This window comes from Hylobates moloch, unplaced genomic scaffold, assembly GCF_009828535.3.
Source record: "Hylobates moloch isolate HMO894 unplaced genomic scaffold, HMol_V3 SCAFFOLD_19, whole genome shotgun sequence".
NCBI classification, from domain to species: Eukaryota; Metazoa; Chordata; class Mammalia; order Primates; family Hylobatidae; genus Hylobates; species Hylobates moloch.
The window spans coordinates 61,302,729-61,321,756 of record NW_026652294.1 but is presented as its reverse complement, the minus strand read 5'-3'; the positions used below and the strand labels follow the sequence as shown (position 1 = coordinate 61,321,756).

Below are 19,028 nucleotides of genomic sequence, written 5' to 3'. Positions count from 1 at the left end.
TTTCCTGATGATTAATGATGCTGAGCATTTTTCATATGCCTGTTGGCCTTGTGTATATCTTCTTTTGAGAAATGTCCATTTTTGCACATGTTAAAATGTGATTTTTAAAAAACTGTTGAGTTCTTTGAGTTCCTTGCAGATTCTTGTTACTAGTCCCTTGTTGACTGAGTAATCTGCAAATATTTTAACTCATTCAAAAGGTTTCTTGCTACTTCGAAGACTGTCTCTTTTTTGTAGGCTGAATTTCAACCTATTTTTTCTTTTGCTGTGCAGAAGGTTTTTATTTAATATAGTTCCATTTGTCTATTTTTATTTTTGTTGCTTGTGCTTTTGAGTTCTTAGGCATAAAATCTTTGCCTAGACCAATGTCTTGGAGAGTTTTCTCTATGTTTTCTTCTAGTATTTTTATATTTCCATGTATTACAATTAAGCCTTTAATCCATCTTAAGTTTATTTGTTGTATGGTGAGAGATGTGTCCAGTTTCATTCTTTTACTCATGGTTATCTAGTTTTTCTAGCACCATTTATTGAAGAGGTGCTATCCTACTCTACCGCCAATGTATATTCTTAGTAGCTTTGTTGAAGATCAGTCAGCTGTGAACTGGTGGATTTACTTCTGGGTTCTATGTTTTGTTTCATTGGTCTATGTGTCTATATTTATGCCAATACCATGCTATTTCAGTTAGTATATCCTTCTAATATGTTTTGAAGTCAGATAGTCTCACATCTCCAGCTTGGTTCTTTTGCTCAGGATTGCTTTGGGTATTCAGGCTCTTTTTTGGTTCCATATCAATTTTAGAATTGTTTTTTCTATTTCTGTGAAAAATAATGTTGGTAGTAATAGAGACTGCATTGAATCTAGATTGCTTTGGGCATTTTTGTCATTTTAACAATATTAATTCATCTGACCCATGAGCGTGATATGTTTTTCTTGTTTGTGTCCTCTTCAATTTCTTTCATCAGTGTTTTGTTTGTTTGTTTGGTAAGAGATCTTAACCCTCCTTGGTTAAATTCAATCCCAGATATTTATTTGTGTTTTTTGTCGCTTTTGGAAGTAGAATTGCTTTTTTGATTTCTTCTTCAGCTATTTCATTACTAATGTATGGAAATGCTACTTATTTTGTACATGATTTTGTATCCTGCAACTTTACTGAATTTATCAGTTCTGAGAGTTTTTCTGGTAGAGTCATCAAAAAAAGAAAAAGATAAGATCATGTTGTTTGCAAAGAGGGACAGTTTGACTTTCTCTTTTTCAAATTGGATGTCTTTTCTATTTTTTTTTTCTTTTGCCTGATTGCTCTGACTGGGACTTCCAGTACTGTGTTGACTAGAGGTGGTAAAACTGGGCATTCTTGTCTTGTTTAAATTATTGGAGGAAAGGTCTTTAATTTTTCCCCATTTAATATGATGTTAGCTATGGGTTTGATATGTATGATCTTTATTATTTGGAGGCATGTTCTTTGTTTGCCTGGTTTGTTGACAGTTTCTATAATGAAGGTGTGTTGAATTTTATCATGATTTTTCTGTATTAATTGAGATGATCAGATTATTTTTGTCCTTCAGTTCATTGATGTGATGTGTTACATTTGTTGATTTGCATATATTGAATCATCCCTGCATCCCTGGGACAAATCCCAGTTGAACATATTTGTATTATGATGTTGACCACCTTTTCATATGCTTCTTGGCCACTTGTATGTCATCTTTGGAGAAGTATCTATTGAAGTCTTTTTGTTGCCTTCTTAATGTGTTGATTGTGTCCTTTGATGAATAGAAGTTTTCAATTTTGAGGTAGTACCATCTGCATGTTTTTGGCATAGTCCCAATTTTATGTTTTTGCTTTTGTTGCCTGTGCTTTTGGTGTCATTTGCAAGAAATCATTGCCAAATCCAAAATCATGATGCGTTTCTGCTATGTTGGGAGTTTTCTAGTTTTAGCTTTTATATTTTGGTCTTTAATCTATTTTGAGATTTTTTTTTTCTTTTGTGTATATGGTGTAAGGGCCCAAATTCATTCATTTGTGAGCACATATCTAGTTTTTCCGGCAACATTTGTTGAAAAGGCTGCCCTTTAGTCATCAGTTGGTCTTGGTACCTTTGTGAGAAGTGATTTGAGCACATATAGAAATGTTTATTTCTAGGCTATTTTTCATTGGTTTGTATGAATGTATATATGTCAGTACAATACTGCTTTCATTACTGTAGCTTTGTAATACGTTTTGAAATGAAGAAATATGAGTTCTCCAATATTGTTGTTGTTTCTATTTCTGCATTACTTTTCTGAGGATAATAGCTTCCAGCTGCATCCATATTGCTGAAAAGGATATGATTTTTTTAACTGCTACATAGTATTCTATAGTGTATATGTATTATATTTTCTTTATCCAGTCTGCTATTGATGGTCACCTAGGTTGATTCCATGTCTTTGCTATTCTGTTGTGATGCATATACAAATACATGTGTGTTTTTGGTAGAACAATTTATTTTTCTTTGGCTACTGAGTAATCCCAGTAATGGGGTTGCTGGGTCAAATGGTAGTTCTATTTTTATTTTTATTTCTTTGCGAAATCTCCAAACTGCTTTCCACAGTGGCTGAACTAATTTTCAAACCTACCAACAATGTATAAACATTGCCTTTTCTCCACAGCTTCTCCAACATCTGTTATTTTTGACTGTTTAGTAAAAGCCATTATGATTGGTCTGAGATGGTATCTCATTGTATTTCTGATTTGCATTTCTCTGATGATTAGTGATTTTGAGCATTTCTTTCATGATTGTTGGCTGTTTGTATGTCTTCTTTTGACAAGTGTCTGTTCATGTTCTTTGCCCACTTTTTAATGGGATCATTTGTTTTTTTGCTTGTTGACTTAAGTTTCTTATGGATTCTGGATGTTAAACATGGATGTTAGAACCCTGTTAGATGCATAATTTGTGAATATTTTCTCCCATTCTGTAGGTTGACTGTTTACTCTGATGATAGTTTCTTTTTCTATGCAGAAGCTCTTTAGTTTAATTAGATCCCATTTGTCAATTTTTGTTGCAGTTGCTTTTGGTGTCTTCATCATAAAATCTTTGCCAGTTCCTGTGTCCAGAATGGTATTGCCTAGGTTGTCTTCAAAGGTTTTTATAGTTTTTGTTTTCATATTTAAGTCTTTAATCCATCTTGAGTTGATTTTTGTGTGTGGTGTAAGGAAGTGGTCCAGTTTCAATCTTCTGCATTTGGCCAGCCAGTTATCTCAGCACCATTTATTGAATAGGGAGTCTTTTCCCCATTTCATGCCTTTGTCAGCTGTGTTAAAGGTCAGGTAATTGTAGGTGTGCAACTTTATTTCTGCGTTCTCTAGTCTGTTCATTGGTCTCTGTGTCTGTTTTTGTACCAATAATACCATGCTATTTTGGTTACTGTAGCCCTGTAGTATAGTTTGAAGTTGGATAATGTGATGCCTCTGGCTTTGTTCATTTTGCTTAGGATTGCTTTGTCTAATTGGGCTTTTTGGTTCCATATAAATTTTGGAATAGTTTTTGTAATTCTGTCAAAAATGACGTTGGTAGTTTGGTAAGAATAGCATCGAATCTGTAGATTCCTTTGTGGAGTAGGGCCATCTTAATGATATTGATTCTTCCAATCCATGAGCATGGCATGTTTTTCAATTGGTTTTTGTCATCTGTGATTTCTCTCAGCAGTGTTTTGTACTTCTCCTTGTAAAGATCTTTCACCTTCTTGGTTAGATGTATTCCTGGGTATTTTGTTATTTTTTGTGGCTATTGTAAATGGGATTGTGTTTGATTTCTTTGCAGCTTGAACATTATCGGCATTTAGAAATGCTACTGATTTTTGTGCATTGATTTTATATCCTGAAACTTTACTGAAATTATGTATTCCCTAGGAGCTTTTTGGTGGAATTTGTAAGGTTTTCTATGTATAGAATCATATCATCAGTGACAAGGGGTAACATGACTTCTTTTCCTATTTGTATGTCTTTTATTTTTTTCTCTTGACTGATTGCTCTGGCTAGGACTTCTAGTACTATGTTGAATAGGAGTGGTAAGAGTGGGCATGGGTTCTAATTAAACTAAAGAGCTTCTGCACAGCAGAAGAAACTAGCATCAGAGTGAACAGTCAACCTATAGAATGAAAGAAAATTTTTGCAATCTACCATTCTGGCAAAGGTATCCAGAATCTACAAGGAACTAAAGCAAATTTACAAGGAAAAAACAACCCCATCAAAAAGTAGCTGAAGGACATCAACAGACACTTCTCCTTCAAAAGTGGACATTTATGATGCCAACCAAACATATGAAAAAAGCTTATCAGTAGTCATTAGAGAAATGCCTATGAAAACCACAATGAGATACCATCTCACGCCAGTTAGAACGGCGATTATTAAAAAGTTGGGAAACAACAGATGCTGGCAATGCTATGGAGAAATAGGAACGCTTTTACACTGATGGTGGGAGTGCAAATAAGTTCAACCATTGTGGAGGACAGTGTGGTGATTCCTCAAGGATCAAGAACCAGGAACACCATTTGACCCAGCAATACCATTACTGAGTATATACTCAAAGGGTTATAAATCATTCTACTATAAAGATACATGCACACGTATGTTTATTGCAGCACTATTTACAATAGCAAAGACTTGGAACCAACCCAAATGCCCATCAGTGATAGACTGGATAAAGAAAATGTGGCACATATACACCATGGAATACTATGCAGCCGTAAAAGAGAATGAGTTCACATCCTTTGCAGGGACATGGATGAAGCTGGAAGCTATCATCCCCAGCAAACTAACACAGGAACAGAAAACCAACACTGCATGTTCTCACTCATAAGTGGGAGTTGAACAATGAGAACACATGAACACAGAAAGGGGAGCATCATACACTGAGGCCTGTTGCGGGGTAGGGGGAAAGGAGAGGGAGAGCATTACGACAGATACCTAATGCATATTTTGGGGTTAAAACCTAGATGATGGGTTGATGAGTGCAGCAAACACCATGGCACATGTATACCCATGCAACAAACCTTCACATTCTGCACATGTATCCGAGAACTTAAAAAAAAAAAAGAGAGTAGGTATCTCTGTATTGTTCCAGTTCTTAAGGGGAATGCTTCCAGCTTTTGCCAGTATGATCAGTATGATGTTGGCTGTGGGTTTGTCATAGATAGCTCGTAGTATTTTGGGGTGTGTTCCTTCAATACCTAGTTTGTCAAGAGTTTTTATCATGAAGGGATGTTGGATTTTATCAGAAGGTTTTCTGTGTCTATTGAGATGATCATATGGTTTTGTTTTAATTCTATTTTATAATTATTTGAGTTTTAAAATCTAATTTATCTAAAGGTTTATCAATTTTTAAAGATTCCAAATCCAACTCTTATTTAAAATTTTTTTCTATTGTTATTTAATTAATCACTACTCTAATCCTTCTTATTTCCTTTCTTCTGCTAACTTTTGGTTCAATTTGTTCTTCTTCTAGTTGTTTCCAACGTGTAAATTTAGGTTGTTGAGGTTTATCTTCCTTTTTAATGTACTACACACTTACATCTATAAACTTGCCTCTTACCATTCCTTTTTCTGCATCCCATAAATTTTGATTTTGGTATGTTTTCTCATTTTTATTTGTCTCAAGGTATTTTCTAATTTCTTTCTTTCATGATCTCTTCTTTGGTCAATTGGTTGTTTAAGAATGTTTTGCATAATTTCCACCTGGATGAAAAATTTTCAGTTTTCCTTCTGTAATTGATTTCTGGTTTTATTACATTGTGATCAGAAAAAATACTTTATATAATTTTAGTATTTTAAAATTTGTTGAGCCTTGTTTTATGGTCCATCATGGAGAATGTTTCATGTGCCATTAAGATGAATGTATATTCTGTTGTTGTTGAGTGGAATATTCTGTATTATTCTTTTAGTTCCATTTGTTCTATAGTGTTGTTCTACTCCTCTATTTCATTATTTATTTTGGTTCTAGACCACCACAATAAAGGGAATATTGTAATAAAGTGAATCACACAAGTGTTTTTGGTTTTTGACTTCTTATAATTATATTGTACATTCGTTGTAAGATTTATTTCTGGTTATTTTATGTTTCTTGTTGGTATTATAAATGTTTAGTTATATAGAAAATCATCTGAGTTTTGCACAGTCGTCTTTTATAATCTTGCTCAACTCTAGCTCTAAGTGTTTACACTTTGTTTTTGTTGGTGGAAGCTCATATTGGCTGCTAATAAGAATGGTTTACTCTTTCTGTTAATATTTATATATTTAATGTCTTTTCTCTTTCCCTTCTCTTAGTATATTACCTAAAATCCCCAGGACAATTTTAATATAAAACAAGTTTGTCTTTGATTTTTTAATGAACATTTCACCATTAATTATCATATTTGCTGATTTTTGGCATTCATATTACCAAAGTAAGAAAATTCTTCTGTATTCCTATTTTGTTGTTAGTTTTTTGTTTTTGTTTTTAAATCGTAAGGTGTTGGATTGTTTTGGGTGATTTTTCTGACTCTATTGGCATGTTCATATTGTTTTTCCTTTAATCTCTTAATGTGGTAAATTATATTAATAGATTTTCTAACGTTAAGCCATCCTTATATTTCTGGAACCAAGTAATCTCAATAAATTACCCAAATCTTCCTTTAATACTAGTATAGCTTATTTTGGATTTTTGCATCTATATGCCTAAGTGATATTGCCCTGAAATGTTCCTTTTTATGTCCTTCCCTTTCTAACTTGGATAACAGGTCATTTCATAAAATGAGTTGAGAACATCCTATTTAAATTCTGTGTAACGTTTCCCACAAGATGGGGGTTATTCATTTATTGAAATGTTTATAAACCTTTCCTTTAAACCTTTAGGACCAGATAAGGTGTTTTTGTGAGTCAGCTTTACATAATTGATTAAATGTGTTGATATTTGTAACCTTTTAAATTATCCTTTTGAAATTTTCTATTTTTTCTTTTTTTGAATTTTTAAATTTAGAATGTGTAATATAGTCGCATGGCTCAAAACTGAACAATATATAGTGGGAAACAGTGAAAAGTTTTACCTTAATTTTGTGTGAATATCAAGGGCATTTCCTTCAGAAAGGAGTTCTATTTTTTTTTTTTTTTTTGCTCTGTCGCCCAGGCTGGAGTGCAGTGGTGCAATCTCGGCTCACTGCAAGCTCTGCCTCCCAGGTTCACACCATTCTCCTGCCTCAGCCTCCCGAGTAGCTGAGACTACAGGTGCCCGCCACCATGCCCGGCTAATTTTTTGTATTTTTAGTAGAGACGGGGTTTCACCGTGTTAGCCAGGGTGGTCTTGATCTCCTGACCTCATGATCCGCCCGCCTCGGCCTCCCAAAGTGCTGGGATTACAGGCACGAGCCACCGTGCCCGGCCCTATTTTTGTTTTTTACCTTGGGAGCATGACTTGTGGGGGCCCACCATAAGTCATGCTCCAGATTTGGGGTTCACTGACCTTCCAAAAATGGAAACCCAGGCTGGAATTCTGTGTGAGGGCTAGCTTTAGGACCACCTGTACTGAGGGGTGCATTTTCCTACTTCGTTTTCTTTCTTTCTTTTCTTAGTATTACAAATGAAGTTGTGTTACTTATTCTTGATTCCATTGTAGTAATTTAGGTTTTTCGTGAAAAATTGTTCTAGATTTTTATACTTACTGGAAAACTTGTTCTAGTATTTTCTAATTATTAAAATACATATATTATATCCACCAGAAGCTGACATTTGGATTTCTGTTTTCAGCCTATCTTTCTTGTAGTCTGCTTTATCATGATGAATGGACCCACCATTCACCTCTTTGCTCTCAGGCCATATCCCTACGAGAGATCTTTAATTCCTGTTTTTATCTTGCAACTCCACAGACACTTATCAACAGGTCCTGTCATTTTTACCTTCAGAATATATTTTAAATTTGACTCTTCACCACCTCTGTTATTACTTATCAAGCCACCATCAGCTTTGGCTGGATTATTTCAATAATTTTTTATTTGGTTCCTCTGTGTCTACTCTTCACGTAAAATAGTTTTTTCACTTTAGCTGCCTGGTTATTCCATTTTTGCTTCATAATATTTGTCTATATTCTGCATATTTATAGTTCTTTTGAATTGGTTCCCATATTTGCATTTTGCTAGGATAGTGTCCCCTCCCTCCCTTCCTTCCTTCCTCCCCCTTTCCTTTCCTTTCCTTTCCTTTCCTTCCCTCCTCCCTCCCTCCCTCCCTCCCTCCCTCCTTCCTTCCTTCCTTCCTTCCTTCCTTCCTTCCTTCCTTCCTTCCTTCTTCCTTTCCCTCCCTCCCTCCCTTCCTTCCTTCCTTTCTTTCCTTTGGTGCTATCTCAGCTCGCTGCAACCTCCGCCTCCCGGGTTCAAGCGATTCTCTTGCCTCAGCCTCCCGAGTAGCTGGGACTACAGGTGCGTGCCACCATGCCCAACTAATGTTTGCACTTTTAGTAGAGACGGGGTTTCACCATGTTGGCTAGGATAGTCTCGATCTATTGACCTCATGATCCGCCCGCCTCAGCCTCCCAAAGTGCTGGGATTACAGGTGTGAGTCACTGTGCCTGGCCGGATGTTTATTTCTGATTGTTCACTTCATTGACTCTGTTTTTGAAGGTTAGATTTTGAAGGGTTTGTCTTGATAGGAATGTTTTACCATCCTCTATTTCTACCCTGGTGTTCGTTTATCCCTTTTAAGATAGTTTGAGGTTCCTGGTACTTTTGGGTACCTCAGTCTGGAGCTAGATCTTCTTTCCAGCCTGAGGCATCTTGTCCCTCCCTGATATTTGGCAGAAATCAGATTGAATCTTGAGATGAGCAGCTTTACACAGACCCTATCTGTGGTGTGTTAAAAAATTTCTTCTGTGTCTCCAGACCACAGTCACAATCTGTTTCTGGCTTCTTTTTAAGAGTATGAGAACCCTTCCGTAGTCCCCAGTTTCATTTTCTGAGTTTGGATTCTTTCCCCTGCTAAGCGTAACAATGCATTTAGTCCTAACTGTCAGTAGTTGAACATCTGCCACCTCTGTATATGTTGGGCACAAAGATAGAGTAAGTTTTTAAAAAGGCTTGCTTTCCCTCCCTCCCTCCTTCTGCCCTTTTCTCCCCTCTGTCTTCCTCTCCTTCCTCCATCTAGTTGTCTACCTTTGTTATCTATCATTGTCTTTTTTTTTTTTTTAACAGATAAATAGGAATTTCTAGTGCTTTACCTAAAACTCGGTGTTTATGTTTGGAAATAATGAATGTGTGGTGTTTCTGTTGGCATACTTTATTTAGATATCTATTTAGTTCTTTGCAAAAATAATTAAAATTAATTTTATAATACATTCTTTAAGACATCTAATTTTAAAATCCTTTCACAATGAAAAAGATTAGAGAATGATCAGGAGAAGATCAACTTTCAAGAACTTTAGGTAAATTTCACTACAGTCAAGAGAATTGAACACGATCTGAGTCTCAAACTTTGAAAAACTGTTTTGATGTCTTTGAAGCACTGTCCTTTCTTCTTGAAATGTATCTGTGTATGTGCACTTCAAACAGAGAAAACAGGGAAATAAGTAAATGTCTATAATTTGTTGTGATTAATATTGAAGTAAATGAGTTCATTTTTGTTCAGCTAATGTATTTATTGCACAATAATTTAATAACTACATTTTTTATACATATCTTCTAGTTTATTTGCTTCAAATTCTTAACTTTTACACCAAGAGGCCATGATATTTTTAAGTTTCTGAAAAAAAAAAAATCTGTGACTGGTATAAAAGTTATTGTTTGTGTTAAAATTATTTTAAGTAAGTGAAAAAATTAAAACGATATTAGTTTTTCTCTGTCATTTTGTAGAATAATCAAATATAACAGATGTTTTGTTACATGTAGTATTTATTATGTTTGTTTTTTCTTTTTATTTATTTATTTTTTAATTTTTATTATTATTATGTTTGATTATTGATATAAGCACTCTAATTTTAGGCCCTTGAAGATAATTTAATTGAAGCAAGGAAAGAAGTTGAAGTATCACAGAGTAAATATAATGCTCTATCATTACAGTTGAGTAATAAACAGACTGAACTTTTCCAGAAGGATATGGATATTACCCTAGTCAGGCAAGTATATTCAATTTTTAATTTAACATCATAGAAATGTCATTAGTCATTCAGAATGATAGCATTTATACTTATTACTAACGCCCTAAAATAATAACTATGTTTTCTATGGTTATGTATGTTTGCTCATTGAGAATCTGGAGTTATTTACACTAATTTGAAAAATTGCTTAGAAGAATGAGTAGGTCTACAGGATTGGACGAGCATGGTCAAGGGGTACCCTAGTTTCAGTTTTTAACAAGGACATTGCAATGCTTTCATTCATTGTTTTCTTCTAACATTTGTAGCCATGTGTTATATGATGCTCATATTGTTACAGTGAACAATAATAACTGAGAAACAAATTTTGACTTTTAATTTTATTATATTCTATATAGTTTGTTTTAAAGCAGTCTTTCTATATCGACATAATTGGTTTTATAATACTATTCATAAAGTTGGATTACTTGAAAAAGTAAGCACAATACACTTGTATTTCTAAGTGTTTTTTAAAGATGTTAAAACTATTAATTTACTTTGTAATTACCTTTTCCAGAAAATAGTATGAGAGAGAATAAATTAAGACAGAAGTTTTCCTTGGTTCATAGATCAATATCTATCTATCTATCCATCCATCCATCCATCCACATGCATGAATGGACATGCATGCATATTTATATGTATGTGTTTATTTATTTTGGTAGCACCAGAGCATGGGATTGAAGGTATGCTTCTAGAGGTATATAATAGACTTTGATTGTATAATTTATTTTAATTTAAAACTAAGTGATAAATAAATGATGGATACGCCACTGCCATTCTGGTACACACTGGGTGGAGTTCTTTGGTAAAACTTGTCTCGGAATTTTCCTTCATGTTAGTGGGCATTGGTAAGGGGGTCAAGTTAGTGCTGTTTATGAGGTAGTTTTTATAGTTCCATTAGGTAAAATACAGTTTTGTAAATTTAAATATGCCATTGTGAATTTAGTTTGGATAAGAAACTGTTTACCATTATTGAAGCCAATAAAATTAAAATCAATTAGGAAATTAACAGATTCTTTGTATCATATTTTAAAAACTTTCTCATCATAATGGTTAGGAAAAGTATAAACTTTATAGATGATAGACTGGTTGACATATCAACTCATGTTATAATTATTTTTAAAGCAATAATGAAGTCAGAAAAGTTAATTCTAAATAGGAATAGAATCTTAGATTTGGATGAAATTTAAAAATTATTATTTATTCTTATCCCCTTCCCAGTAAGATAGCATAGCATTTAGTCTTTCCTTGAAAACTTAGTTTAAAAGTTTCTGATGCTTTTCAAGACTGCTATTTTCGTTTTATATTGTTTAAATTTTTGAACATTGTTTTACATGTACTTAGTTGAAATTTGTCTTTTTATAGTTCCCACCCATTTATTGTAGTTTTATTATCTGGAGAATCTCAGAAACAATCTAATCCCTATTCTGTAACATAGCTCAGTGGTCTTAGACGGTTATCAATGACAACATTTTTTCACTAATTGATCAACTACTCCTATTTCTTACATAAACTCTCCGTGTACATATTTCACAGATGTTATCATGTTTTGGGTTACCTTTCTGACTGTTTTCCATATTGTCAATCTTCTTCTTAAAATATAACATCTAGAATTGCATAAAATATTTCAACAAAGACCTTTCCATTTTAGAGTATGATGGTGCTAGGCTATTAGAACAAACATGCTGTTCATTCTAGGATACAGTGCAGTGTTAAGGACATGGGATGTAACAACTGTGTTTTCTTCTACATTTTGCATGAATTTGTATATTTAAATTTAGTGTATTGCAAGAGCTGTAAGTTATTATAAATAAAGCAAGAATATCCTCGCATGTACTTTTTCTTATACCATAGTAAAAGAATAATAGCTAGTAGGCCATGTGTAATTCTAAGAGTTTGATTATAAGGACTCATAGAGGCATATGGCCTATGTGAATTAATGCAGGAACAAAAAACAAATACCTCATGTTCTCACTTATAAGTGGGAGCTAAACATTGAGCACCCATCGACATAAACATAGGAGCAGTAGACACTGTGGACTACTAGACGGTGAAGTGAGTGAGGGTGCATGGGTGGAAAAATCTACATGTTGGGTACTATATTTACCACCTGGGTAACAGGATCCATACCCCAAATGTCAGCATCAAGCAATATAGCCAGGTAATGGTACCGCACATGTACCCTCTGTATCTAAAATAAAAGTTGAAATTTTGAAAAAAGGGACTCACAGGGGAGAAGAATAATAGCACAGTGTTGGTAGTTTGGAGCAGTGGACTTTGTCTTGAATCCTCATTATAGGGTAGTAGTTGAGATGTCTACAGTGTGTCTCCTAAGTTAGCTTGTATGAGGATTACTGTTGGATATACTGTGTGTCTTGTTTCTTTCATCATTATTTCATTGGGAGAGGGTGGTTATGATATACCAGTCCCAGTTTATTGAATCTTTATGTTGTAATCAAGACATATAAAGCCATAATTGTGGAAAAAGTGGTCTAGGCACTTTCTTATTTGGATACACTTTTCCTCACTGATAAATGATGGAGCTACTGTTTCTGTATGGATTTCCTTCTTTGAAGTTCATAGTCATTTATATTTTATTGAATATTTGATCCATGTCACTTATTGTGCTAAAGGATATTTTTGTGAACTCTACCTCAAATGATTTTTGCCTAGGTTACAGTATAAATAAGTGTATACAGTCATTCCTTGGTATCTGTGGGGGATTGGTTTCAGGCCTCAATATGGATACCAAAATCTACAGATGCTCAAGCCCTTTATATAAAATGGCAGTATTTGCACATAACTTAGGTGCATCCTCCTGTATACTTCAAATCTTTAGATTACTTATATTAATAGTATCAAATACAATGTAAATGCTATATAAATAGTTGTTATACTGTATTTTTTGTTTGTATTGTTATATTTTTAAAATTATTGTTTTTGATCTATTGTTGGTTGAATTTGTGGAGGCAGAAACCACAGATATGGAAGTCCAACTTTATGCATATATAATGATGTACATGCCTGTAATCTATATAGAGCATATGAATATATTTACCTAGCCATTGTATTAAAAAGGATAACGAATTAAATTGCCTAACCAAAACTTTTACCTGAATAGGTAATGGTTCTACAATTGAGGTGAGAATTTTTGTTAGAAATTGAGTCAAGACAGTGCAGTCATAATTTTGGTTCAGAAAATCTTCAGACAGAATCCTGAAATTGGATTAATACATCTGGATTGCTGGTTTTCTCAGATGCTTAGCAGAAGCAAGTGAGTTTTCTTTGGAGAATGGTAAAATAATCTGGCCTTAAATTATATCTAAAGTTTTATAAAATAGGGTCTAGCACATGGTCAGAAATAACAAGTATGTAGTAAGGAAAGAAGAATAAAAAGATATAAGACCTAGAAATGAAAGCAGAAATCCTAGTTATTTGGTAAAACATGATTAATTCACGTAGAGAACCCAAAATAATTTATATATAGTTTAAACTAAAAAGTTTATCATGCTTGGTGGATACATGGTCAGTATGTAAAACTTAATTGCATTTTTTATACCAGCAAAACATATTAGGAAATGAACTTAAGAATTTGCAATATTACTGGAGGTATGAAGAGCAAATATAATGAAAAATGTGTATTACCTCTATTCAGAGAATTCTACAAATGTTGAGAAAAATAGAAGGTGTAATATATTCAGGGAAATAACAAAGTTCATGGTTTGGAAGACTCACTATGATAAAGATAACCAGTTCTGTCTGAATAGATATTAGATTCAGAAAATACTGACCATGGATTATCAACAACAGGAAACCATTACCACCCTTAGCCAGAAGGGACAAGAATTAGTATCCTGTGACAGAAGCTGCCCAATAAGACCAATAACCTTAGACAGAGGAACACAGGCAGTATCAAACTGTGGCTCAGCAGAGAGTGAGCTGGGTAAATAAATATCCGGACCTCTTTCTCCTTTACCCTGGAATCACCAGCTAGTGCCTCCAACTGATGAAATTCAGTCACAGCCAGAGAACAAGGAGCAGTATAACTAGTCTGTAGAGAGGTTGGGCTCTTAGGCTAAGCAGAGTAGAGATGATGAAGATTGGCCCATTCTCAGTTACTACTCTTTTTCGTAACTTTTCTGGCCATTATTCCCTGTTAGTTTTTGCATATGAACTTTAGAGTAAACTTGCTTATTTTTTCTTTGGTATGTTATTAGCACATAAAATTTACAATAATCTAAGAAGAATTGACATCTTTATGATGTTCAGTCTTCTTGTCCCAGAGTGTGGTGTGTCATTCCATTTGTTTCAGTCTACCTCTGTGTCTTTCCTCATACAGATTTTGAACATTTCTTATTAAATTTATTCCTAGCTCTTTCATGTTTCTTGTTACTAGTTTAAATGTAATTTTTCCTTCCCATGTAGTTTTCAAATGATTTTTCTTTTATTGCATATAGTTTTACTGTACAGCTTTTTTGGTGGATAAAAATAAGTTGTTTTGTTTTTACTGTGAATTGTGCTATAGTTATTTTGATATAAATGATAAACGTGAATTATATAAAAATAAATACATGAAGTACAGAAAACTACAAAGAAGGTAAGAGAAAAAAACGTTAGACTAAAAATGCATCCCTAGAGAAATAACAGCCATAAAATTTTGTGAGCATTGTTCTAGATTTTTCTCAGTCCCTATTTATAAATTGAAGATTGGATAGACAGACGTTTTTAAATAAAAGGGACTATATTGCACATGTTCTTTTGGTAACTAATAATTTTAGGGTTTTTTTTCATATAATGAAACAATAAGGCTGTCTGATGTGAAATTGAGGAGATTATTACATCTTAGATAATTATTTTTTCTCTGTAAGGAACACTATCTTTCTAAAACTAAGAACAAACTGATATGAAAAACCTTGGCGATTCATGTTATTTTTTTTTTAAACTACATTTCATCTCTAGTTGATTTTGGCACTCTGCTCTGTATACTCTGGAAATGAGCACATAAATTCAACCATTTTGACTCCCCCCAATTTGTATCTTAAGAATTACAGCATTTATCTTCTCTTGTATAACCACAGTGAGCACAGATGTTTAGGCATAATTCTATATAGTACTTCAGTGTTCATCACTAAACTTTTTACTCTTGATTTGTTCATTCCATCCTGTTTGTTTTGATTCATCTCATGGGCCCATTTTTACCAGGGCCTTCCCTATTGCTACCATATGCTTTTCTGCCCCTGTTGGCATCCAATTTAGCCATGTGACTTATTTTGGCCAGTGAAATGAGAGTCTTTGCAAATGTTTTAAAGGAGACATTGTTTGATTTGCCTTTGCTTTTCACCTTTTTCCAGGAGAATAGCCTATTTCCACTACAGTCTGATGCTCCAGTTTGGTTCTTAGAATAGAGAAAAGCAAATGTAATGTGAACAAGCCATAGATCTTTGTTTTTGGAAGGTGTTAGGTTTTTTTTGTTTTGTTTTGTTTTGTTTTCTGCAGAATTATGTAGAGCAGCTGCTCGAAACCCTCTGTTAGTGTTTCCTATCAAACTTGGTCTCTAAAGGGATATTCCTAATTTAATCACATGGCCTACTCAACTCCTGAGACAGCATCACTGCTATGGTTTGAATATTTGTCCCGTCCAAAGTTCATGTTGAAATTTAGTCCTCAGTGTGGCAGAAGTGGGACATTGGGCCTTTAAGAGGCCGTTGGGTCATGAGGGCTCTGCCCTCATGAATGAATTAATCCAATTCTCATGAATGAATTAATCCACTCAGGTATTAATGGGTTATTATGGGAATGCGACTGTTGGCCTTATAAGAGGAAGAGAGACCTGAGCTAGTAGGCTCAGCCTCTTCGCCGTGTGATATCTGGCACTGCCTCAGGACTCTGCATAGAGTCCCCACGAGGAAGAAGGCCCTCAGCAGATGGAACCCTTCAACCTTGGATTTCTGTAAGAATAACTGTAAGAAATAAGTTCCTTTTTCTTTATAAATTACCCAGTTTTAGGGATTCTGTTATAAGTAACAAAAATGGACTAAAACAATCACTAGTAACTGAAAGATTATTAGATTTATATTTCAGCAGTACAATATATTCTACAGAACTTAACATCCTTCATGAGGTGGGAAGAAGTATTGCTGGTTCTCAGTATCTTCTCTTTCAGCTAACCTAGATTTTCCTTAATTCCCTTTGATCTGTATCTAGAGGAACTTCTCAAGTTTGAACCTAACAATTTTATGTTCCATAACTTTGATTTTGCTTATAACTACTCTCATTATGGATTTAAAGCTATGGTGGCATTTTTTTTCTTTGTATCTATCCTTTTTTATTATCTTTTTCATTTCATTCATTCAACAACTGTTTTCACATAGCCTAGTAAACAGAGCCTGAGTCAGGGATTACATACTGATTACTTGGGAGATTCACTTCCAGTATAGAGTGGGCAAAAGAACAAGAATCTGAGGCAGGGAAGGATAAAAAGTAATTCGAGGTAATGCATTGTTGTTCTGGCCATTGCTTCATGATAAACCATGAAGACATCAGGTCACTGACTTAGCCACCCAAGAACTGAGAAACCGTGCCCTACAGCAAGCCGTCAGATGGAAGAAGATAAATTATCTCTCTGGTTTCCTTTTGTGTTTTGTCTTCCAGTTTGTTCTTCATACCATCCCCTGTATAGTAGCATTGTTTATCCCAGTCTGGAAATGGTAAACGGAGAAAAAGACTCTAGGCATGCAGCTGGTTATCCTCACTTGATGGAGTCATTTGAACTGTATATATTTGGCAGGCTGATGTAGCAATTAGTAGGCTGAGGCGGAGAAATGGACTTAAAATTCTAGTAGCTAGCTGAGGTTGAATCTCAAAAGATGCATAAGATGTGTCCCATACAACAATAAATATTTAATAAGAGACAGCAACTGTCCTAGGTGCTCTGTTTATAGCAGTCAACAAAAAAAGTTCCTGCCCTCACAGAGATGTCCTTACATCTTGGCTTTCTATTGGTACACAGTGGCATAATGGCTTATTTTTTGTACTTTTTCTTCACTTTTCTTCTAAGTTCTTACGTTACTCCTACTGAGAGGTATACTCTTCCTCTGAGTATTCACAATTACATTTCATTTTTCTTAATTTTATTACCCCCATTCCTTTTAGATGTCCTGTTTTTCTTTTTTAAAAAAATTTAATTTTGTTTCAAGTTCCAGGATACACTTGCAGGATGTGCAGGTTTGTTACATAGGTAAATATGTGCTGTGGTGGTTTGCAGCACCTATCAATCTATCACCTAGGTATTAAGCCCCACATATATTAGCTATTTATCCTGATGTTCTACCTCCCCCCGCACACCACCCTCCCCACTGACAGGCCCCAGTGTGTACTGTTCCCCTACCTGTATCCATGTCTTCTCATTGTTCAGCTCCCACTACATGCAGTGTTTGGTTTTGTGTTCCTGCGTTAGTTTGCTGACGATAATGGCTTCCAGCTCCATCCATGTCCCTGCAAAGGACATGATCTCGTTCCTTTTTATGGCTGCATCATATTCCATGTTGTATATGTACCACATTTTCTTTATCCAGTCTATCTTTGATGGGCATTTGGGTTGATTCAATGTCTTTGCTATTGTGAATAGTGCTGCAATGAACATAACACGTGTATGTATCTTTATAATAGAATGATTTATATTATTTTGGGTATATATACCCAGTAATGGGATTGCTGGGTCAAATGGTGTTTCTGGTTCTAGGTCTTTGAGGAATCGCCACACTGTCTTCCACAATGGTTGCACTAATATACATTTCCACCAACAGTGTAAAAGCATTCCTATTTCTCCACAGCCTCGCCAGAATCTGTTGTTCCTTGACTTTTTTTTTTTTTTTTTGAGACCGAGTCTCGCTCTGTTGCCAGGCTGGAGTGCAGTGGAGTGATCTCGGCTCACTGCAACTTATGCCTCCCCAGTTCAAGCAATTCTACTGCCTCACCCTCCCGAGTAGCTGGGACTACAAGTGTGTGCCACCATGCCCAGCTAGTTTTTGTATTTTTAGTAGAGATAAGGTTTCACCATGTTGGCCAGGATGGTCTCGATCTCTTGACCTTGTGATCTACCCACCTCAGCCTCCCAAAGTGCTGGGATTACAGGAGTGAGACACCGTGCCTGGCTGATTTCTTAATAATATCCATTCTGACTGGTGTGAGATGGTATCTTATTGTGGTTTTGATTTGCATTTCTCTAATGATCAGTGATGTTGAGCTTTTTTTGATATGTTTGTTGGCATCATAAATGTCTTCTTTTGAGAAGTGTCTGTTCATATCCTTTGCCCACTTTTTGATGGGGTTGTTTTTTTCTTGTAAATTTGTTAAAGTTCCTTGCAGATTCTGGATATTAGGCCTTTGTCAGATGGATAGATTGCAAAAATTTTCTCCCATTCTGTAGGTTGCCTGTTCACTTGATGCTAGTTTCTTTTGTTGTGCAGAAGCTCTTTAGTTTAATTAGATAGCATTTGTCCATTTTTGCTTTTGTTGCAATTGCTTTTTTGTTTGTTTGTTTGTTTTTTTATTATACTTTAGGTTTTAGGGTACATGTGCACAATGTGCAGGTTTGTTACATATGTATCCATGTGCCATGTTGATTTCCTGCACCCATTAGCTCGTCATTTAGCATTAGGTATATCTCCTAATGCTGTCCCCGCCCCCCCCATCCCCCACCCCACAACAGTACCCGGAATGTGATGTTCCCCTTCCTGTGTCCATGAGTTCTCCTTGTTCAATTCCCACCTATGAGTGAGAACATGCGGTGTTTGGTTTTTTGTCCTTGTGATAGTTTACTGAGAATGATGTTTTCCAGTTTCATCCATGTCCCTACAAAGGACACGAACTCATCATTTTTTATGGCTGCATAGTATTCCA

General features: G+C 34.9%; 1 protein-coding gene across 3 annotated transcripts in view; it reads left to right on the top strand.

Annotated features, from left to right (window-relative positions):
- Positions 1-19,028, top strand: part of CNTLN (centlein) — a 370,084-nt gene that overhangs the window by 126,002 nt on the left and 225,054 nt on the right. For all 3 annotated transcript variants that reach the window (XM_058431391.1, XM_058431390.1, XM_058431389.1), the window contains exon 6: positions 9,973-10,110. In XM_058431391.1, the coding sequence (XP_058287374.1) occupies positions 9,973-10,110 (138 nt within the window). The remainder of the gene's footprint in view (positions 1-9,972; positions 10,111-19,028) is intronic.